The sequence below is a fragment of the Podarcis raffonei genome, chromosome 8 (genome assembly GCF_027172205.1).
Source record: "Podarcis raffonei isolate rPodRaf1 chromosome 8, rPodRaf1.pri, whole genome shotgun sequence".
NCBI classification, from domain to species: Eukaryota; Metazoa; Chordata; class Lepidosauria; order Squamata; family Lacertidae; genus Podarcis; species Podarcis raffonei.
The window spans coordinates 19,669,218-19,693,194 of NC_070609.1; the positions used below are offsets into that span (position 1 = coordinate 19,669,218).

At 47.7% G+C, this 23,977-nt stretch overlaps 1 protein-coding gene across 3 annotated transcripts in view; it reads left to right on the forward strand.

Annotated features, from left to right (window-relative positions):
* The window catches only part of KIRREL2 (kirre like nephrin family adhesion molecule 2), a 61,382-nt gene that overhangs the window by 34,632 nt on the left and 2,773 nt on the right, over positions 1-23,977 (forward strand). Inside the window, exons 2-14 of one of the 3 annotated variants that reach the window (XM_053398375.1) lie at positions 3,864-4,013; positions 4,176-4,325; positions 6,919-7,076; positions 9,097-9,247; positions 10,278-10,383; positions 11,596-11,744; positions 14,461-14,588; positions 15,056-15,182; positions 15,596-15,696; positions 18,644-18,842; positions 19,610-19,720; positions 20,784-20,893; positions 23,894-23,977. In XM_053398375.1, coding sequence (XP_053254350.1) covers positions 3,864-4,013; positions 4,176-4,325; positions 6,919-7,076; positions 9,097-9,247; positions 10,278-10,383; positions 11,596-11,744; positions 14,461-14,588; positions 15,056-15,182; positions 15,596-15,696; positions 18,644-18,842; positions 19,610-19,720; positions 20,784-20,893; positions 23,894-23,977 — 1,724 coding nt within the window. The remainder of the gene's footprint in view (positions 1-3,863; positions 4,014-4,175; positions 4,326-6,918; positions 7,077-9,096; positions 9,248-10,277; positions 10,384-11,595; positions 11,745-14,460; positions 14,589-15,055; positions 15,183-15,595; positions 15,697-18,643; positions 18,843-19,609; positions 19,721-20,783; positions 20,894-23,893) is intronic. The other 2 variants (XM_053398376.1, XM_053398377.1) reach the window with 2 other exon arrangements.

Genomic DNA, 23,977 nt, shown 5'->3' on the forward strand with positions numbered 1-23,977 from the left:
CGCGACGGGGTGAGCTCCCGTTGCTCGGTCCCTGCTCCTGCCAACCTAGCAGTTGGAAAGCACGTCAAAGTGCAAGTAGATAAATAGGTACCGCTCCGGCGGGAAGGTAAACAGCATTTCCATGCGCTGCTCTGGTTCGCCAGAAGCGGCTTAGTCCTGCTGGCCACATGACCCGGAAGCTGTACGCCGGCTCCCTCAGCCAATAAAGCAAGATGAGCGCCGCAACCCTAGAGTCGGCCACGACTGGACCTAATGGTCAGGGGTCCCTTTACCTTTACCTATCCTCCACCGCAGCTGAAGGTAACTTAAGGGAGGCAGTGTGGCACACCTTGAACTATCCACAAGCATCTTCCTGCCCACTGCTCTCCTGCCATCCACAATCTGCCCAGCGGTGGTTCCAGCAAGACATGATACCATTCACCTCTTTACCCTGGCCGTCGAAAACCGGAGAATTGATTCTGGCATCTGCCCAGCGATGTGTTGCGTGGATTATTGATTTTGGGGTTATGGACAGGTTGGTGTTACTTTTACTGTTTTAACTGCATTTTTATATGCTGTGATCCTCCCTGGGACCTTCTGGCGAAGCAGGGGCGGCTGGTACCCAAGAGGGACTGGGGTGCGCAAGGCAGGGAGGTCATCAGTAGGGGGAGCTAGAGCAACTAATTCTAGGTTTGTCCTCCTCCCTGCTGAGTTCCACTTGGGCCATTCTAAGGAGGAGGAATCATAGGCTTGTAGAGTTGGAGCGGACCACAAGTCTCATCCAGTCCAATTCCCTGTGATGAAGGAATCCTGCCAACAGCCGCCTCAAGGTGGCTAACCCTGGCTTAAGTCACCTCATTGACTCCAAAGGAAAAAAAGTTCACCCAACTTAGTCTGGATCCAACCAAATAAGAAAGAAGTCATCTACCCACCACAATCAAAATTTAAAGTGTAGTCCAAAGTGAAGAGAGAGATAAGTAATCCCTTACATTGGGCTCATTATACACACACATCTTTGTTACATTTCAAACCGCGATAGTAAACGAGTCTCAGTCCCTGGCATCTCCAGGTTGGGCTCCGAATGTGCCCTGCCTGAAACCTTGGAGAGCTGCGTAAGTCAGTGTAGACAATGCTGAGCTAGATAGACCAATGGGATAGCTCAGTCGGTAAAGCATGTGTCTCTTAATCTCAGGGTTGTGAGTTCAAGCCCCAGGCTGGGCAAAAGTATCCTGCATTGGAGGGGGTTGGACTAGATGACCCTCGTGGTCCCTTCCAGCTCTACAATTCCATTTCTCTATATAGCTGGTTGCTAATTAACACAGAAAAAAGCTCTGCAAGTGATCCAGTTTTCACATCACAGACACATGGGTCACCTCCAGAATGCTAGAATTTTGCAGAGGAGATTGAAGCGCATTCTGGAAATCTTGGTATCCCAGATTAAAGTGCTCTGTTGCCCTACTGCAACAAATCCACTATTATTTTTATTTTTTTTTTAAAAAAACACCTTTTTGCAGTTAGGAAAGTGTTGGGGAAATGCACTGGGGAGGGTGGAATGTGCATATGATGAACACCGTACCAGCAAATCAGGATGAAAGCTCATTGTCGTACAACTTCCCTGCCAATGGATTGGAACGAATGCGCGATAAAAAGACTATGCACCGCCTACCCTTTGCATAAGCTTTGTGCAAGCAAATGAGGGTGAAAGCTGAGTCTTCAGGTCCCCGGGAGGAGCCCGTGGTCTCTGGGGCAGCAGCATGGATCTGTTCCACTGTCTGCGCGAAGGCAGGGAGTGGAGATCATCCACGGCTGCCTAGGCACATGTACGATCCTTGAAATCCATTTGCGTAATAGCCCCTGATAAGACATGACACTCTGGCTGCATGAACATGTTCAGGATTTTAAAGGACATGCACAGGTGGAAAAACAGTCCTTGGTCCTATGCAAAGCTGCTCTGGGAATTTTATTGAAGCATTTCTCAAATAAACAAAATAGCAAAATAAATGAAAGGGGACTGTTTTGTTTCTTTGTTTAAACAGTTTATGTACTGGTTGGAAGAGTAAGGATTGTACACTGGCAGACAAAGGTGGGGGTGGGGGGCGGTCCGCCCAGATGCCATCCGGGGGGGTGACATCGTGGCCACGCCCCCCTGGGATGCGTGCCAGCCACGCCCCCGGATGTACGCCACTTCCGGTGCTAGAGTAAGTAGCTTCACCATTGGGATTGTATCCATGTTTTACTCGAGTCAACCCATTAAAATGAATGGATCTAAGTTAGTGATGTCCATTACTTTCAGTGGGTTTACTCTTAAGTATGATTAAGATTGGACAGAACCCCAAGCACACATCTGACAATGTGTATGCGCTATGCCTTTAAAGCACCATTCTTTCCCTCAAAGAATTCTGGACATTGTAGTTTGTTAAAGGTTTCTGGAAATTGTTGCTCTGTGAAGGGTAAACTACAGTGCCCAGAATTCTCTGAGGGAAACAATGTGTTCCAAATGTGCCTTAAAGGTATAGTGTCTACACAGCCTCATAACATAATAAATAAAGATTCAATGGGGGGGAGACCCCACCCTTTAAAAACCCTACATTACAGAACATTATAGTTAACTGCTGAACAGGATGTCAGAATAAACCATTGCACATGAAGAACTACAAGCAATACAACGGAAATTCCACATTTTGAAGCAACAGCTAAACAAAATATCCTCCTAATACATTCATGACAAATGAAAAACAACTGCAAAGCAGGCAATAAAGAAAAACCTACATTGTTTTATTGGGATTGACAGTATAATGGGATATACTGATTTATTCCCACATAATCTGGGCGTTTCCTGCATTCTTATTGACCCCCAGATCCTTCCTCCACCCAAAACAAATATAGCACCCCAGAGGGTACAGTGATTTACTTGCTTGCGCACGTGTGTGTGTCTGCACACACACACACACGCCACCTCTAAAGTTTCTTTTAATGCATTTGCCTAGAGCCAGGGGAAGGGAGAGCAAAAGAAAGCTGTTTGACGGTGGGAACACAAAGTGGAAACAGAGGCTTCCTTGGCTGAAGGGCATGTGCAGAGCACACCAAACCAGCACCTCAGCAGTCTGTGGCGCGGAGATAAGGCAGTGCCAGGGACCCGGGGGCTCCTGCGGCGCCTCAAAAAATTGAAACTCTCCTCTATCAGCTTTCCCTCCCTGCTCTCCTGCTTCACAAACCCCCCTCTCACTCCTCCCAGGTCTCCTCAGTGCGTTTGTGGCTTTTGCTGCTTCTCCCACAAAAGGAAAGAGACGGAAGAATTTACCAACAGGAGGAGGAATATTTTTGGGACATGCACTCACCTCAGCTGGGGTACAGGTTTTTTCCCAGGGAGGAGGGTAAACAGGCACAGATCTCCCACATCACTAGTAGGCATGTGCAATTCTGTCGATTTCAGCTCCTCTCCATTTCCCCTTCTTCCGTTCTCTGCCTTTCCACATCACTGTGTGTGTGTGTGTGTGTGTGTGTGTGTGTGTGTGTGTGTGTGTGTGTGTTGGGGGTGAATTTCACCTAAAATGCACAATTTCATGTACAATTTTGCCTGATGTACACACGTTTGCAAAGCAATCTCCCCAACCCAGACACATTTCCCCACTCTGTTTTCATTCCTCTGTGCCCTGCACACGTTACCCTCCTACATGTGTTTTCGCAGACGTTTCTGGGCTGGGAGAACCACGCCACAAGATTTGGAGGAGCTCAGGTCTCGACGGAAGGCTGTGTTTTGGCTCACGTGTTGTTTCAGAAAGCACAAGCGTGGGAGGTTCATCTTTGAACACAAACTGAACTATGAATCTCTCCCTAATTGCTTGACCTTAACCACCTTGGTACTGTTGTTCTTTCTTCCTCAGGGTTGGCAGCCTATTTCTTCCAACAGCCCATGGACCAGGTGATTGTGTCCGGACAGTCCGTGACGCTGGCTTGCGTAGTGATGGGCTACCGAGGCATGGTGCAGTGGACCAAGGACGGGCTGGCCTTGGGGGGAGAAAGAGACCTGCCAGGTACGCTCGCCGTGGTACTGGTACTGGGAGGGAAGCGGGTACAGTAGCGATTAGTCGCTGTAGTAAACCTGTACGACTCCAGGGGGCGCTGCGGGTGCCTCTTTCCATCCTAGGTTCTGCAAACTTACCTTATGTGATAACCTGCTTTTCTCCTCGCTGCAGGCTGGTCACGCTACTCCATTGTTGGAGATGCATCTGCTGGGCAGCATAACCTGAGGATTGACTACGCCGAACTGGATGATGATGCCATCTATGAATGCCAGGCCACTCAGGCCGCCCTGCGATCGCAGAGGGCCAAGCTGACCGTACTCAGTGAGTTCTCTTCACACACACCCCACTTCATTCCTCGGACCACTGACACGATTCCCCAACTTCACCCTCTTTTTGAGGCGGCCCCATCCTTGACCAGAGTTGCTCAGGCTCTAGCGTGCTTAAAATCCAGTTTTTCAAAACCGTTCTTTCTCCCCCCAATAATGATAATGATAATAAGGGCTCTACTTGTATTCTTAGCAGGCTGTGTGCTTTGTGCATTGAAATAGTAGTAGTAGTAGTAGTAGTAGTAGTAATAATAATAATAATAATAATAATAATAATAATAATAATAATAATAATAATAATAATTTATTACTTATACCACGCCCATCTGGCTGGGTTTCCCCAGCCTCTCTGGGCGGCTTCCAACCGAATGTTAAAAACACAATACAGCATTAAACAGTAAAAACTTCCCTAAACAGGGCTGCCTTCAGATGTCTTTTAAAAGTCAGATAGTTGTTTATTTCCTTGACATCTGGTGGGAGGGCGTTCCACAGGGTAGGCACCACTACCGAAAAGGCCCTCTGCCTGGTTCCATGTAACCTTGCAGTGAGGGAACCGCCAGAAGGCACTCGGAGCTGGACCTCGGTGTCCAGGCTGAATGATGGGGGTGGAGACGCTCCTTCAGGTATACTGGACCAAGGCCGTTTAGGGCTTTAAAGGTCAGCACCAATACTTTGAATTGTGCTCAGAAACATACTGGGAACCAATGTAGGTCTTTCAGGACCGGTGTTATGAGGTCTCGGCAGCCACTCCCAGTAACCAGTCTAGCTGCCGCATTCTGGATTAGTTGTAGCTTCCAGATCCCCTTCAAAGGTAGCCCCACGTAGAGCGCATTGCAGTAGTCCAAGCGGGAGATAACTAGAGCATGCACCCCTCTGGCGAGACAGTCTGCGGGCAGCTAGGGTGTCACCCTATGTACCAGATGGAGCTGGTAAACAGCTGCCCTGGACACAGAATTGACCTGTGCCTCCATGGACAGATGTGAGACCAAAATGACTCCCAGGCTGTGCACCTGGCCCGTCTGGGGCACAGTTACCCCATTCAGAACCAGGGAGAAGACAATCCTAGTTAATATATAACGAGAGTCTAAAATTCCTGCATCCAGTTCTGGCTTCTTGGATCTCGTACTGGCAAAGCCTTCCTGGCTTTTCTGCTAATCTATCTATGTGTCTTGGCAGCATAAATGGAGCTGGAGGATACGTTGTTGTGACAGCCCATCAGCTGCGCCGCTGCCCAGTCCGAATCCTGTACTCTTTTAGTTGCTGGGAAGTAGGGTTGAACAAATGGGTCATTTTCCGTTTCTCTCATTTTACCCAATCTGGAATTTAGCCCCCCACATTTCTGCAGCAATTTGAGATTATTATTTTTTGACAAAAACAAAAATCCCACCCTCATGAAAATTCACCAATTTCAGTGTGGATTTCTCCTAACAGCTGCCGTTTTGACAAACATACACATTTCTGCAAGCAAGGTCCCCTAATATAATGCATTTTTGTACAATACTTTCATATCCATTCATAGACATGCTTTACCCTAATCTAGGCATTTTTGTACGCATGGCTTGACTGCATTGCAAAATTCAGAGCTGTGCGAACTTTAAAGGGCAACTGTGCCTCAGTTCATTGGCTCGTTTGGAAATGGCAAATTAGGTAGCTTTGCCTTTAAATGTGAGATGAATTGAATTTCTTCCCCATCCCTATGGAGTACTCAAGACGTCTCTCCACTAGTTAGGAATTCCTGACTCACTGGTTTTTTAGCACACCTTCCTGTGTCTTGGCTGAATCAGAAATATACTTTTACGCTGGCTCACTCTCCTATGTGCGGTGAAGAGTTGGCGTGCATCTGTCCCATTACCACCAATGTGCCCACCTGGGGATTGAACCTGGGACCTTCTGCATTCAAAGCATGTGTCCTACCACTGAGCTACACCCCTTCGCTGCTATCAAAGGCCTAGATCTCAGTGCCATTTTAATGCCAGCTTTGCGGACAAACTCATGCTTCGCATGCATAGTTCCTTGTTCTATCCCCACCATCTCACATTTAAAGGATCTGGCAAGCAGGTGATGGGAAAGACTTTCCACCTGTCAAAGTTGGCTTGTCGCAGGTGTGGGCAGGTAAGGATCCAGCCCACCAGCTGCGTTCAGCAGCCCACCCCAGCTCTATATTAAAGATGCACCCAAGGACCAGCTACTGCAGCCAAAACTTTGCTGCAATCCTATCTGGCTTTGCTCACACCTGGCAGTGCTGCTCCCTCTGTAGACCTCAGCTAATGGTTTTCTGGAGAAAGGACCCACATACATGATAAGCTGGTTTTGCTGCGTATCCCCTGAAGAATGGGGGCCAGCCAGAAAAATCTGCTGGCAGGAAGCTGCTGGCTGTTGTGCAGTAAACGATTAAGTGCTTCACTTCTCCCTCTTTACAAAATCTGGCTCTGATGGAAACTCTCTCCTGCTGCTTCTGCCCTGCCCAGAGTGTTTTTGGTGGTTTTTTTCTGGAGAAGCTTGTGTGGCCCAGTCCTCTTGCACCTGGGAGTGTGCCCCCTTACCAGATAACACAGCTAACTTATCTTCTCCATGTCTCTTCTTCCAAGTCCCTCCCAATGACCCCGAGATCCAGAACGGTCCCATCGTGCATGTGATATCCAACATCCCCTACAACTTGTCGTGCCGTGCTGCTGGGGCCAAGCCAGCTGCCGAAATCAGCTGGTACCGAGATGGGCAACGCCAGGAGTCTGCCGTCTACTCCAAGGTGAGACTTTGCTGAGCGTTGGAAAGAACTAGACAGGCAGAGGAGGGTGATCAAAAGTAGGACAGCGAGTCTGAGATCTATCTGGGTAAGCCTGGCGTAAGGTCCAGCACCCTCCCTTCGTCCAACACAATCTGGGTTGTCAGGCTGACTTATCCTTTCGCCTAGTGCTGCTGTTGCCGAACGACAAGTCGGTCCATAATAAAAGCAGGCTCCTCCACAATTTAATTGTGAGTGACAGGACTGACCTAGTGTGTATTACCGAGACCTCAGTGGACAAACTGGGAAGGCCAAATCTCTCCCAAGCTCTTAGTGGTGCAAAAACACAGGTTGTCACTGTCACTCATTGTAAATCCATCCTTCTTGTTATTTCTCCGTTATTTTTCACTGAGAAGCTAATGTCATGTTTTAGGGGTTGTTCTGAGCATTAGGGTTAGGATTAGGGTCCCAGAGATGAAACAATAGCCCTCACTGCCCAATAAAAAAGGTAAAAGGTAAAGGACCCCTGGACGGTTAAGTCAAAGGCGACTATGGGGTTCGGCGCTCATCTCGCTTTCAGGCCAAAGGAGCCAGCGTTTGTCCACAGACAGCTTTCTAGGTTGTGTGGCCAGCATGACTAAATGGTGTCTGGCCCAGCAATTAAAAACAAAGATTGATTTGTTTTTAATTGTTTTTTATTTTTTCATGTATTTTGTATTTTTCTTTGCATTTTTGTATTTTTTTCTTTTTCTTTTTCTTTTTCTTTTTTTATTCTGTAATTCTCTATTGTCTGTAAAATTTTAATAAATATATTTAATAAATAAATAAATAAATGGTGTCTGGCCCAACAGGACACTGTGATGAGTGCCAGAGCGCATGAAAACACTGTTTACCTTTCTGCTGCAGGGGTACCTATTTATCTACTTGCACTGATGTGCTTTCAAACTGCTAGGTTGGCAGGAGCTGGGACAGAGCAACGGGAGCTCACTCCGTCACAGAGATTTGAATAGCCAAGCTTCCGATCAGCAAGCCCAGGAGGCTCAGTGGTTTAGACCACAGCTCCACCTGCATCCCTGTTATTGCCCAATAGCCCCCCTGCGTGAGGAGTGCTGGTGAACCCACAGTCGATTGTGCTTGGGGACTTCAACCGCCACACCAAGCCTGCCTTATCTGGGCTGGCTCAGGACTTTGTGACCATATCAAGCAGGGAACTATCTCAGCATACCAGGCATGGGGAGCCTGTGACCCTCCAGATGTTCAGTGAATCATAGAATTGTAGAATTGGGTGGGACCACAAGGGTCATCTCGTCCAACCCCCTGCAATGCAAAAATCTTTCACTCAACGTGGGGCTCAAAGCCACAACCCTGAAAGCAAGAGTCTCATGCTCTACCAGCAAGGTTGGATTACAACTCCCAGCATTGGTAATGCCGGCTGAGGCTGATGGGAGTTGTAGTCCAATGGCCACTGGAGGACCGCAGATTCCTCAGTCCAGCTTCCTCAGTTAAGCCACCACCACTTTGAATCGTGCTTGGGAACAGACCAAAGCCCAGCAAAGTTATTTCAATATAGGCAAGACGCATTGCACAGCAGCGAACTTAGCTCCAACATTCAGTGTACATTTGAACAAGGAGACACAACCAATCCCGGCGTTCTATGAAATGTAGCTGATGATATACAAGCTTTCAACCACTGGTTGTTGTATTCACACATTCACAAATGGTAATGTTAGACCTGCCTGCCCTGAGGGCAGGAAGAAGCAAGGGAGCCTAGGCCACAAAGCACGCATGCCACCAGCTCCCCATTGGCCAGAGAGGACACTGTTGCTCTACATTTGATATATAATGGAATCATTTTAGGGTTTTAAAATGGTAAATCTCCTTGGGTGCCTTGGCGGACAGGCAGTATACGAATAAATGAATACTAGATGCAGGCTAGAAAAAAGAAGTGTGTGTGTGTGTGTGTGTGTGTAGAGGCCCTGTCTCCAGACAGTGGCTATCCAAGGAAATATTCAACATGGAAACCCTTCTTCTTCCTCTCCTGCAGGCCCTCATGGACGACGGCAAGCGAGAAGTGGCTGTCAGCACCCTCCTCTTGACCCCCAGCAGCAGGGACATGGGCAGCTCGTTCACCTGCCGAGTCAGCAACCCAGCAGCCCCAGCCGGCAAGCAGACCACGGTCACCCTCAATGTGCAATGTGAGCCCAGAGGGCATGGGCCTGCCAGGACGGGGTGGGACTCTCTGATAGCGCATCTGCCTTCCACGCAGAAGTTCCTGGGTTCAATCTCCCGGCAACTTCAGTTGTGGCTGGGCGTTTTCCCTGCCTGGAGAGGTGCTGCCAGTCAGTGTAGGCAATACTGAGTTGGTGGTCTGAGTCAGTATGAGGGAGGCAGCTTCCTATGTTGAAGGAGAATTGGGAAGAGAGGAAACGGAGCTGTTTCACATGGCAGGATGGCTTTGTGGTGCAATAAACATGGCCACATTCACACCGTAAATTTAAAACGCTACGATGCCATTTTAAACAACCACGTCTTTCCCCAAGGAATCCTGGGAAATGTGGTTTGTTAAGGGTGCTGAGAGTTGCCAAAAGAGATTCCAGTTCCCCTCACAGAGCTACAATTCCCAAAGGGGTTGAGCAATCCCCTTTCCCAGGGAACACTCTGAATTGTGTGTAGTTCTGTGAAGGGAATGGGGCCTACTAACAACTCTCAGGATCGTTGATAAAGTACAGTTTAAAGTGCGGTGATACCGCTTTGAATGCATAGCCCAGAGGGGCCTAGGTCGCTGTGAGTGATTCGAACGAAATAAGAGCTTGGAGCCGCCCCTGGAGTCCTTATGTCCTGCAGAAGCAGTGCTCTTGGTACCTTGCTGTGGCTTGGGGCTTCTGAAAGCACAAAAACCTGGAGCAGCAAGCTATGTGGAATCCTAGCTACTTGCCTTGGCAGCAGCCTAACTGACTGTACCCAGGTGGAACAGCTAATAGACATTGCATAGGTTGACAGTAAGGGAGCCAGGCAGATGCAGCGATGGATGGTAAAAGATCCAAGCTGATGCTAGCTATAGGTACAAACTTTGGTACCCATTTCACAATTGGGATAAAGGCCTCTGGGAGAAACAAGGCATAAACCTTACCTTTTGGGGATCCCTTCGCCAGGTCACTGGGGCCTTTACACTAAAGGAAATAAATGTTCAGGATTTTCATCCGTTCCTCTCTCTCCGTCTTGCAGATCCACCGGTTGTCATGCTCTCGGTGCAGCCACAAACTGTGGCCGAGGGTGGCAAAGTGAGCTTTCTCTGCACGGCCACCTCCAACCCCGAAGTGACAGGATACAGGTAAGGGCTAGAAAGAGGAGACAGCCTGCCCATCAGAGATCATGCAGCAGCAATGGTGTGACTGGGATGCCCTCTAATGGCAACACTAGAGATGGCACGCTGGTTGACGCTTGCCGGTTAGCAAGACAGCAAAGTGTATTTGCTTTCTTTTGCTGTGGTTCTTGCCCTTTCCTCACCCTTCTTCACCTTTCAAAGGAAGACAAGAGCCCTGGGGAATCAGGCCAGAAGTCCATCTAGTCCAACATCCTGTTTCCTTCAGTGGCCAGCCAGATGCCTTCTGGAAGCCCAAATGCAGGACATGAGAGCAATTTGGCCCTCTGCCGCCTTCTTAGGCACTGGTGTTACTGCATAGCCATCATGACTAGTACCCACTGACAGTCTAACCCTCCAAGCATCTGCCTAATCCCCCTTTTAAACCTCCTAAGTTGGTTGCCATCTCCAAATCTTGTGGCAGAGAGTTCTACAGTTCAACTCTGCCCTGTGTGAGGAAGTCATTTCTTTTATCCATTCTGAATCTCCTGCCTTTCTGCTTCATTGGATGGGCCACAGGAAGGGAGAGGAACTTCGGTTCACTTTCCCCACCCAGCGCATGATTTTATATATCTCTCTCAAGTCGCTCCTTATGCACCTGCTTTCTAAATAAAAGATCCCCCAGCATTGTATGGCATACCACACAGGGCAGGAGTGGGGAATATTTTTGGGGTCCATTGGGTCAGACATCTTCTCTTCCTACAATGGGCCAACTTTGATGAACCAACCACCTGACATCGTATTGACTTTGGGTGATTGACAAGTGGGTTGTCGCACCCTGCTGTCCAAGGTGAACCGCCGAGGTGAGCAGAGATCCTGCACAAAGCAGGAGTGAACTCTCCACACATCAGGGGGTTCAATCCTGCTTTGTGCAGGGTTCGGGCACTGGGAACTGGCTGCTGCACCTGAAGTAAGCAGGATTGAACTCCCCACATGTCAGCGGATGTAGGGATGGTTCAATCCTGCTCTCTGAAGCTGCACCCCCACCTGCCCTGCACCTGATGTCACATATGATGGGCATGGTTTTAGGGGGGGAAATGGCCTTGTGGTCCAAAATGGGAAGGCCTTGCAACCCACATTTGGCCCATGAGCTGGAACATCCCTGGCCCTGACGTAGGGGAACCTTTCCTCATAAAGGACCCCTTGAGCCAATCTCTCCTAAGACCGCACATCTCTTCACAGGTGGGCGAAAGGAGGTGTGCCTATTCCAGAGGCCAATGGCGACAGCTACGAGGCAACAGTTGACCAGTCCTTCTTCACAGAGCCTGTGTCGTGTGAGGTGTCCAATGCTGTGGGCAGCACCAATGTCAGCACGCTGGTGGATGTGCATTGTAAGTAAAGAAGGCGGCTCCAGATCCCGAGATAAGGGGGGGCATAGCTCAGTGGCAGAGAACACACTTGGCACCCAGAAAATCCCAGGGTCAGCCCCCGCCATCTTCCCTTAAAAGAATAAAGAAGTAGAGCAATGGGAAAGACCCCTCTAGGAGACCTGAGAATGCCAGAGAAAGTCCAAGTGAAAAACACTGAGCGGGGTGGATAAATTACCAGACTCTGGGGTCACCAGTGTGACAACTGCAAGTGCCCACCAGTATCTCCTAAGTCTCAGTCAATACGCCCTCAAAAATCCACAATGTGTAAAAGACATTTGCTGTTGCTGCTCCATTTCTGCTTGAACTTGCTTGGCCGCTCCAACATGGCCTCCACAGCAGCCATTTTGTGTCACAATGCCACATGCACAACAGTAGCCATTTTGCTCCCACGACACTTTCTCAAAAGGCCAAAGCATGCCCACTGTCCCGAGAACATTGGTGACCTGGCCTGGCCTTGTGGAAGGCAGCTTTCAATGTGCCTAAAATGGAGTTTGGCAGAGGGTCTCCCAAGGTTTACTCTGCTTATGGGTAATGTAATTAGGGTATGTAACTGTGATATGTTCAGATAATGGACTGGCAGGCTCTTGCCTCAGACAGTCCCTTGCCATCCTGTTTGGCTAGTGTAGGTCATGACAGGAATCCTTGGAATTACATTCAGGATGGGTGAACAACCTCTGTTTGCCTTTGAAACGATGGAGAGGTGTGTTGCAAGCAATCGCTTTTGAGTGCTCTCACAAACATTGGAAGGTTTTTTGAGTACTTGGAAATATTACGGGTGGTTGGTGGGGAACAACTATTATTCCCACCTCTCTCTGCTCCAGCAAAAAGCCTTGTTCCAGCAAAAACAGATGCTCTAGGGGGAGGGGGAAGCCCACTTTGCAAGGGGTTAAGCTTTTGCACACAGACAGCAACCATTATTTTGTGATCAGCCCTGCTAGAAGTGCCCCTATGCAAGCTATTGGAGACATCATTTCCTTCAGTTTGCAAATAGGTCCTTTGATGGACTTGACCTTGGCTCAGAGTGTGACAACCTTGCTCAGAATGGGCTGTGTCTGCTTCAACCCTGTTCACAAAAATTCGAGCAGGAACGCTCATAGATTAGTCAGACACTAGCTCTAAATTTTCACCCCAACCCTAATTTACAAGGTCAATGTGCTTCTTTTTTTTAAAAAAAAAAGATATTTATTAAGTTTCCCAATTTTTTATACAAACAAAAAAACAAACAAAAAGATTTAAAAAAAACACATATAGTTCATAAAGCATACTTTTCAATAACAAATTTCTCTGACCTCCTCATACCTCCCCTTCTTGTATTCCATTTAAGATTATTTGTTCAGCAAATCCTTAACTTAAAGCATTACAGCTTATCATATCACCTTATTTTCCAAACCCTTTTTTCCCCATCCATATTCCTTTAAATCATTACAGCTAGAAACCACTCAATTTCAATCCAACACCATTCAGCATTCCTTAATTTTACAATATTTCTGTAAGTAGTCCTTAAATTTTTTCCAATCTTCTTCTGCCGACTCTTCTCCCTGGTCACGGATTCTGCTCGTCATTTCTGCCAATCCCTTACAGTCAATCAATTTCATCTGCCATTCTTCCAGAGTGGGTAGATCTTGCGTCTTCCAATACTTTGCGATGAGTATTCTTGCTGCTGTTGTAGCATACATGAAAAAAGTTCTGTCTTTCTTTGGCACCACTTGGCCGGCCATGCCCAAGAGAAAGGCCTCTGGTTTCTTCAAGAAGGTATATTTAAATACCTTTTTCAATTCATTATATATCATTTCCCAGAAAGCCTTAATCCTGGGGCACGTCCACCAAAGGTGAAAGAATGTACCTTCATTTTCCTTACATTTCCAGAGTATTCCATTTCAACAGCAAGTTATACATTTTTGACAAAGTCTTAGTTTTGGATTCTAACAACTCTGTTTCCAATTTAGATTTTTCCACCTGGAAACCAACTCTCTTGTCTAAGTTGTAAACCTCCATTATCTGGTAATAATGCAGCCAATCTCGCACTTTATCTTTCAGTTTCTCAAAACTCTGCAATTTCAGTCTATCCCCTTCTTGTTCCAAAATTTCCCAGTATTTTGGCCATTTGGCCTCCATGTTAAGTTTTCTCTGAGCCTTAGCCTCCATTGGTGACAACCACCTTGGAGTTTTATTTTCCAATAGATCCTTATACGTTAAACAGTGCTCTCCTGACAATATGGTTTTTGAAAGATTTGTGTGCTTAATCTTGTCGTACCACAAATATGCACGCCACCCAAATACATTGTTAAAACCTTCAAGATCCAAAATGTCTGTGTTCTCAAGAAGAAGCCAGTCTTTCAACCAGCAGAATGCTGCTGATTAATAATAGAGTTTAAAGTCTGGCAGGGCAAATCCACCTCTTTCCTTTATATCAGTTAGTATCTTAAATTTTATTCTAGGTTTCTTGCCCTGCCAGACAAATTTAGAAATGTCTTTCTGCCACTTCTTGAAACAGTCCATTTTGTCCAGAACAAGGTCAATGTGCTTCTTATACCCTCTTGCCATGATTCTTACAAAACCTCCAGAAGGTAGTTACTTCCAGTATCATTATTCCCATATTGCAGATAGGGAGACTGAGGCTGAAGGTCAGTCGCTCCATTCAACTAACTCTCGGCAACCCCTTTCTTTCTGGCTGCAGTCGGACCCCGCCTCGTCTCTCAGCCAAAGCCCCTGACAGTGGACATTGGTGCAGATGCCTCTTTCACCTGTACCTGGACTGGGAATCCGCCTCTCACCCTGGCCTGGACCAAGAAAGGGTCTAGTGTGGTAAGTGCAGCATCAGCCCCCTGTTCAGATTTTTATTATAACAACAACGAGAAACAAATATGAAATAGAAAGCGTCTAATATGGCGAGTGATTTACACCAGGAGCCCATGCGCTCTGAATTTGCTTGCATCTTTCAAATCATACCAATTTCCCTTTCCCCCCAAAAGTTGGGAGTTAAAAAAATAAATAGCTCTGGGATTGTAATTTGCAAATTACACAAATTTTGGAAGAAGATAAGAAATAGATCTCGGAGGCCCACCTGCCACTGCTTCACTTGCCTATAAACACAGAAGGCAAGAGAGTGAAGGATGCCCCACCCACTTTGCCTCTGGCCCCGCCCATCGCCAGCATGCAGCCCCCAACAAGTTACCCCCAGGGACTGGGGTCAGGAGAGAGACTCCCCACCCCTGGTGGAAAGATTCCTTTGGTCCTAAGAGAGCCACGACCAGAACTCCTTGTACCAACAGGTACTGAGCAACGGCAACACTCTGCATCTCAAGGCGGTGACGCAGGAAGACGCCGGAGTTTATGTGTGCAAAGCCATTGTGCCACGCATTGGAGTGGCGGAGAAGGAAGTGACCCTGGCTGTGAACGGTGAGGGGCCTGGCCTTGCGTCGGGACCGGGTGGCGGGTGTGGCAAGACTGTTAAAGGGAGCAGAGCAAAGACGGGATAGGATTGCAGCTTGCCTTGGGGACTATAAGAAGCTGGCTTAGCTTTGACCACTGTCCTTCTCGTTCCTACCTGGAAAAGCCAGAGATGGAACCATGGATCTTTCTGCTCTGCATGCATGGCAGATGCTTTACCATTGAGCTGTATGCCCCCCTTCCCTGTGAAAGATGGGAGGGAGCCTTGATGAAATCTGCAAGCCTCTATACCTGAGATGCTCTCTTTTTAACCAAATCATAGCCAGCTCCTGTAGCCTTCTAAAACAGCAACTAAGGGATGGGGAGGGGAGAAAGGGCCTCTTCTGTTTTGAACACTGCCCTGATTGTGTCCTCCTTTCCAGGTCCGCCCATTATCAGCGCAGAACCAAGCCAGCAGACTGCAGTGGGGACCAAGGCACGGCTGGAGTGCTTAGTGGGGAGCGTCCCACCTCCCGATAGGATAGTAAGTACTTCAGTCAACTAGCCTTTCCAGACCTGCTGTTCCTTGTCCCTTAACCCGTGTGTACTTCAGTATACCTGAAGGAGCATCTCCACCCCAATCGTTCATCCCAGACACTGAGGTCCAGCTCCAAGGGCCTTCTGGTGGCTCCCACACTGCGAGAAGTGAAGCCACAGGGAACCCGGCAGAGAGCCTTCTCAGTAGTGGCACCCGCCCTGTGGAACGCCCTTCCATGTCAAGGAAATGTCAAGGAAATACAGTGGTACCTCGGGTTAAGTACTTAATTTGTTCCGGAGGTCTGTTCTTAACCTGAAACTGTTCTTAACCTGAAGCACCACTTTAGCTAATGGGGCCTCCCACTGCTGCCGCTGCGCTGCCGGAGCATGATTTCTGTTCTCATCCTGAAGCAAAGTTCTTAACCTGAAGCACTATTTCTGGGTTAGCGGAGTCTGTAACCTGAAGCATATGTAACCTGAAGCGTATGTAACCTGAGGTAGCACTGTAAACAACTACTTGACTTTTAGAAAACATCTGAAGGCAGCCCTGTTTAGGGAAGTTTTTAATGTCTGATGTTTTATCGTTTTTTAAAATATTATTATTATCATTAATTCTGTTCCCCAGAGTCGCTGGGGAAGCCCAGCCAGATGGGCGCATTATAAATAATGAATTATTATTATAAATTATTATAGCAGCACTTTGCAAGCTCAGGAATTCATCATCCTAGAAATCTCAACTTTTAAATCAAGAAGTACGCAGGTTTCTAGCCCTCTGGAAGTACATAATATTACATAGGCACAGTGGTTATTGGATAGCTGTTCTTAAAACATGTGTGCATTCTTTCCTGCCCATCTTGGGGCAAGCTCTGGCAGCTTCCACTATAGTTCCAAGTTGAATTTCACTATTTCTTTATTATACAAGTATCTTCATCCTACCTTTCAGCTGGAAAAAGGGGGAGGGAAGTGATGGTCAGGACTGCTTATAACAAATTTGACACGAGCGCATTATAAAAATGAAAACACATCAAATCAGGGACAAGCTGCAGCAGACAAAGCTGCTGTTAAAAATAAGGATTGGTTCACTGAGCTCTTCAACTCGTGCTCTACAACAGAGTTATGGTCGTTCCCCAACCAAAACTGCTTGCGATATCCCAAATGCAGTTATGCTGCAGCTTCAGGGTTGCTCTGAGCTGAGACACATTCTGAGCAAGCTCTCCATCGGAGGGTGTGGGGCTCCGCCAGACACAGCATTGCCCTTTGCCCCCTTCAGCAGTGGCAGAATGAATTGTGCAAAATAAGCAGCTCAGTGTGCAAAAGTTGCTTAATCTGCAGGATTTATATGGGTCACTGAATTCAGCGTTTCTTGGCCCAGAATCCTAATGTTCCTATCCCAAAGCACACAGCGTTCTGGCCTTTTAATTTCTCCTTGACCAACTAGAGGAGATCCATGGGGTTTTTTATTTTTGCGTTTTGTCCAGTTCAGATTAGAGTTGCAGGGCTTTGTGGGGAACTTTGGGGCTTCCAGTTGTTGCTGAACTGCAACTCCCATCATCCCTGGCTATTGACCATGCCTACTGGGGCTGATGGGAGTTATAGTTCAGGAACGTGCTGTTGTTGTTTTTTCTGGCAGAAATCTCCCTCCACCTGCTAAAAAAAAACAACCTACTACCTAATGAGTCAAAACATAGATGCCGTGGTTGCTCTCGGGCAAATGGCTTAAGGGGAGGGGTGCGGTGTTCACCTGAGAGAACAGCGCGGAGGGGGAAGGGTTAAACCCCCTCCTCCAGTCCCAGCCTGAATGAAGATCCCATATGTGTTTCCACCTGCCTCCAGATGGCAGATTGCCACCCCCACCCAATCCCAGATCAAAGGTTTTTGAGAGGCTGGTGGGTTTTTAGAAAAGGGGGTGTGGGGAACCCTGCATTCTTGAAAGTCAGTGAAGGATACAACTTGGATACACCAAGCAGAGCAAAGGTTTATTGACTTTGTTCCCACCACGCCGAGAAATCCTCAGAGGGCCTAGCGCTCCCCTTGCAGCTTTAAATCACTACACAAGGTGCCTATTAACATCTGGAGAGCTATTTGTGGGTCGTGACTGACTGTGCAGTTCTGGTGATTTCCCAGCCCCCTTCCACTCAAGAGGCAGAGATCAAACAGATCTGCAGCAGCCTGGACAAAATAAGCAGATTTTTGTGTGTGGTCTATTTTTCTACATTGCACACAAGAATCTGAAAGATTCTTGCATGGTGATTTTGGTGCACCATGAGTTGTTAGTTTATGTTTTGGTTTGTTTTTACATGGTGCAAACGATCCTATTTTTTCCATAGTGTTTTTTTGCACGATGCACGTGATCAGCCAGCCACAAGGTGGAGGAAATGCCACATGGAGTTGTGTTTCTAAAGAGTGTGCATGTGACAACTGTCACACGCGCACTGGCTCTGGGTCAAAACCCTCTTAGCACACTTGAGTCTCCCATCTGCCTACCAATGGCATAAGGATACATTCCAAAGTCCAGGAGCTCTCCATGACAACCACCATTGCCATGACCTTTCTAAGGTGTACAGCAAATAATGAATATATGACAAATGCAAACAGTATAGCCACAAGCCAGCTCTCCTAGCACACCCACCCTCCTGTTTTGCTTAGCATCCAGCCTGATAAAATCTTCTGGCAGACTCAAAAGTTTGCTCACTAGTTTGTAACATTTTGGTTGAGCATAATGGGGAATTGTGCAAAATAAAAAGGTAGCCGTTTGACCCGTTGGCCTTGCAAGCTGATGTAACCTCCCTCTCCCTCTGCTTGGCTTATTTGGTGGATATCTCTCTTGCTTATTTGACATGCAGTGTTTGCAGGTAGCTCTCCCTTAGGTCCAGGTGTTGCGCCCCTGCCCGCCTCCGTCCCAATGCCCCACTGCTGTTCATAGCCTTGATCCTCTCCCTTTCCCCTCGTCGCAGGCCTGGGCATGGGGCGAACGGGTGCTGGATGCTGGCTCGCTGGATCGCTTCACCGTGGACACAGTGGTGACGGACCAAGGGGTGCTCTCGGCCTTGCTGATCGACCCGACCCACGACTCCGACTTTGCCCTGCCCTACAACTGCACGGCCTGGAACCGCTTTGGTGCCCGCTCTGCGGCAGTCAGCTTGCGCCGCCAAGGTGAGGCTCCCATCTTTGGCCAGGAAGCCTGGGGCAGGGAGGGAAGACCTGCAGCCCTCCAGATGCTGGCAGACTCAAAATCCCATCAGCCACAGCCAGCATGGCAGGGACGATGGGAGTTGTAGTCCAATGGCATCTGGAGGGCCACATTTATATTCCTCCAGGTTCTTTGAACCTTAATTTCTGCTTATCTTTTAATGGGGGTGGGATTCCATTGCATTTGCTTTTTTTATACATACTATAGGTGAGGACCTTAGGTTGTTTTTCCTCTTGTCCTTCCACTTATTTTTAACATTTGCTTCTCCAAGTTGCTTTGAGCTCACCTTTCTGGAAAAAGTGATGATATGATGATGATCATTATTTCCCACAATGCCCCTAGCATGGCACTGCCCAGAGTATATCAGACTAGAAAAATAAAATTGTGGGGAATCCCAGAGCAGGCAGTATGGGTGAGCCCTTAGAAGCTGCCTGAGGATGCCAAGTGCTGACCCAGGCCCTCCCCCTACTAGGCCACCTAGTGTCAAATTCAGAGCAGGGAGATCGGAGTTCAAATCATAGCCACAAACCTCCTGTGGGCAAATCGCTGTCTCTCAGCAGCCACAGAGTAGTTGCAGTGACAACATGGGATAATAAACCCTTGTAAATTGCTCTGAATTCCTTCAAGATAGGGCAGGGCTATCTAATACGACAAATAGAAAGAGTGTGTGTGTGTGTGTGTGTGTGTGTGTGTGTGTGTGTGTGTGAATAACCCATCTTATTCCCATCAGAAGTCCTGTCCGTCCTAATTTTGGGTGCTTTGGCTGCCTCCGGCGTTGCTGCTCTCCTTCTCCTGGTGGTCTTCTTCTCTCTCTGCTACCGGCGCAAGCGCTGTGGGAAAGGTGAGGATCCCCGCAGCCCCCTCTCCCCCCTCCGCTTGCTTTGTAGGTCGTTCCAGACTTGAAGTGCACCTGGAAGACTAAAGAGAGCCTGTGGAGGGTGCATTGTGTTTGAAGGAGGTGACACGAGCCGGAATAGCACAGCAGGGAAGAGAAGGGAGGCTGGGAGGTCATGTCCCAGCAGGAGGCATTACTGGAGAGGAGGGACCATTGCTCAGCACACCTGTTCAGAGCACATGCCTCACCTGGAGAAACTTCTTTCTCCAGTGTCTCCCAATTCAAAAGGGGCTCCAAGACCTGTGTTTGGAGATCTGGCACTGCCAAGCAGAGTAAGCAAGACCATACCAGATGATAGATAGATAGATAGATAGATAGATAGATAGATAGATAGATGATAGATAGATAGATAGATGATAGATAGATAGACAGATAGACAGATAACAAGCAATTCAGTAACATTTCAAGTTTAACAACCAATCACTCCACCTACGACTTCCCCTCTCTCCCTCCATAGTTCTCCCATAATTTCAATTTATGTTGCATATTATAGTTACTCTATACCTTCACCTTATCACAGAATTAAAACAGAAAGGTCGCCCCCCCACACACTGCTGTTCTTACTCAAATCCTATCTACATGGGCATCTAGGAGCACATGCTGGAAAATGTTAAATTTGTGCCACTAAACAGTAGATTAAAGGGCTCTGATGCCCTAATGTGAGAAATCCACTTTAAAAAAAAAGAAAGAAACAGACTAACTGCAGTTCAGAAACAGGTTCAGGACAGGTTTGGGGGCAGGATTCTCTCCCAGCCCTACCTTGAGGTGCTTGGGATTGAACCTGGAATCTCCTGCAGTGTTGCACCACTCAGCCATGCTGCCCTGTATAAAGGAACAGACATTTAAGGAAGCACAGTGGAGCCTAAGGTATCTCCTCCTGTGATACCTTCATGTGTGCGTCCATCCAAAAGCTCAAGTTCTATGACACAAAGAAGGTCATCTTTGTGTGGAGCTGCAGGCAAGGAAGGCCAAATTCATGCCTGTATCTGTCACTCTGCCTTTTCTGCAGCCAAGCGGGGAACACAGCTCTCCAAGGCAGACATCCTGGTACAGATCACGACCAGTGAGAGCAGCCCCAGCCGGCCGAGTGAGACCGAAGACGATGCCAAGGAGCCCATGGTGAGTAGAGACGGTGTCTTGATGCGCTGCCCAATGACTCAAAAGGTACTTAATATACATGAAAGCACTCTCTGGAGGTCCTCTCTTGCTAGCCTATGAAACAGAGGTGTGGAGCCCATCACCCTCCAGATGTTCTGGGACCCCAAGGGTTGTTGCCAACTAACTTCTAATCAGAGTAGACCCATTTAAATTCATGGACCAAAGCTAGTCATGTTCATTTACTGCAATGGGTCTCTCCGAATGGGACTGTGCAACTCCTCAGCCCCACCCAACACAGCCAGTTAGGGCCAGAGATGATGGAAGTTATCATTGAGGTTGAATCCTGACAATACAGAAGTACTGTTTGGGGGGGTAGAAGTGGGGGACTCCCTGGTCCTGAATGAGATAACTGTGCCCCTGACTCACAGCTTTCCATGGAGGCGCAGGTCAGTTCTGTGTCCAGGGCAGCTGTCAACCAGCTCCATCTGTTTACCAGCTCCATCTCAGCCTCCATACACAGGCTGAGACCCTACCTGCCTGCAGACTGTATCGCCAGAGTGGTGCATGCTCTAGTTATCTCTCGCTTGGACTACTGCAATGCACTCTACATGGGGCTACCTTTGAAGGTGACCTGGAAACTACAATTAATCCAGAATGCGGCAGCTAGACTGGTGATTGGGAGTGGCCGCTGAGACCATATAATGCCAGTCCTGAAAGACCTACATTGGTTCCCAGTATGTTTCTGAGCACAATTCAAAGTGTTGGCGCCGACCTTTAAAGCCCTAAACGGCCTTGGCCCAGTATACCTGAAGGAGCGTCTCCACCCCCATCATTCAGCCCGGACACAGAGGTCCAGCGCCAAGGGCCTTCTGGTGGTTCCCTAACTGTGAGAAGTGAGGTTACAGGGAACCAGGCAGAGGGCCTTCTCAGTAGTGGTGCCCACCCTGTGGAATGCCCTCCCATCAGATGTCAAGGAAATAAACAACTATCTGACTTTTAAAAGACATCTGAAGGCAGCCCTGTTTAGGGAAGTTTTTAATGTTTAATGCTGTAATGTGTTTTTAACATTCGGTTGGGAGCCACCCTGAGTGGCTGGGGAAACCCAGCCAGTTGGGCAGGGTATAAATAAATTATTATTATTATTATTATTATTATTATTATTATTATTATTATTATTATTATTATTAATTTATTATCACTACTACTACTTCAATGCACAAAGCACACAGCCTGCTAAGAATACAAGTAGAGCCCTTCCAGAGTCCAGCATCCTTTTCCCACTTGTGGGCAAGCAGATGTTTCCGGAAAACCCACAAGCCTCCCGTATTTGGTATTCAGAAGTGCAAGTGGGGCATACAACAAAATGTTGCATGGTGGAGTGCTGGGATAGCTTAGTCATTAGAGCATGAGACTCTTAATCTCTGGGTCATGGGTTTGAGCACCAAGGTGGGCAAAAGATTCCTACATTGTAGGGGGTTGGACTAGATGACCCTTGTGGTCCCCTCCAGTTCTACAAGTCTACGATTCTGTGCTCTTCAGGGTGTCTGGCCTGCCAGCCATGCACCTTCCCAATATATCCCATTCCCCCTACCAACCTGGTTTTCCATTTTTCTCCCCACTCCATTAGTTAGTGAAGTCTGGGCCCTCTTTTTTAATGCTCAGTCCTCACTGGGTTGTTAGAGGGTTTCGCTGACCACCAAGAACTGGCACCCAGGTATACATAGGCTGCGACATGGCCTCTGAACATGGAGGCTACATTGCTCCTCTCGTGGTACCAATTTGTTCTACCCTCCATGAATTTTTGCCTAACTCTTCTAAAAGGCCATCTAAGCTAGCAGCCATCCTTGCATACTGATAATTAACCAAGACTTGAGCACTGCAATGCGCTCTTTGTGGGGCTACCCTTGTGTCTGGTCTGGAACCTCCAGCTGGTGCAAAATGCGGCAACTAGACCATTGATTGGGACAGGCTACCTACCACCAGCACATGCTTCAAGCTTATACTGGCTGCCCATGTGTTACTGGGACAAGTTCAGGGTTCCTGTATTAATTTGCAAGGCCCTTAACAACTTGGGTCAAGGCTATCTTAAGGACTGATCCTTTATATCCTGGCCTGACCACTGAGATCCTTCGAGGAGTCTCTGTTGGGGTCCCCCATAACTTAACTACTAGAAGCCCTGAATTCAGTGTTGAGGGCCCAAGTCCATTATATAATAATGCTCATAATATTTATAACTCCCACGGGCACCTTTCTTGCACTTCACACACATGACAAAAGACTTCCTTGTTTCAGCAGGCATGTTGGAGTAGGGATTGGCTTTATGGCAAACTTTAATGTTTTGTTGTCCCATTTTCTATGGATTGTTTTTAAGCACACGGCACTTAGAAATGCAAACAATGACTTAAATAAATAAATGTGCCATGTCTATTAATTTCAGCAGTCTAAACCAGTGATTGCCAACCTTGGGCCTCCAGCTGTTGCTGGACTACAGCTCCCATGATCCCTAGCTAGCAGGATGGTCAGGGATGAGGGGAACTGTAGTCCAAAAACAACTGAGAAACACTGGTTTAAACCACCCATTGTGTCCTTGATCAATTTCATCAGGCATCCATGCCCAAGTTCTAGTAGGATGAGAGAGAAGATCTCTCTCCACCCTTTCCATACCATTCAAAACTCAGTAATAATTTGTCTTCCCCCAGCCCCACCTCCCTTAGACTGGTCACTGATAGGACAGGAGGGTTTGGGCTGTTAGCCAGAGGTGGGGGTCTTCCCTTGAGCTTAAAACAATGTACTTCTGCCAGCCTCATTGTTTCTCTGAGCCTGCAGATTATGCCCCTGAAATTAGGCCTGTGAGGGAATGGCCCTCACAGCCTGAATGATAAAGAGAAGACAAGAGGAGGTGCTGTCATGGATCTCCACTGTCTTGCCTCGCCTGGTCCTAGGGGACCTAAAGAACTCAAGCCAGGACAAGGAGGGCATTTTCTATAGACTGCTCATCTTTCCCCCTTCATCTCCCTCCAGGCCACAAGCAGTGAGTCTCCAGCTACATCCCACACTGAGCACAGTGAGATCCTGGAGGATGACGAAGGGAGCCAAGAGCTGAAG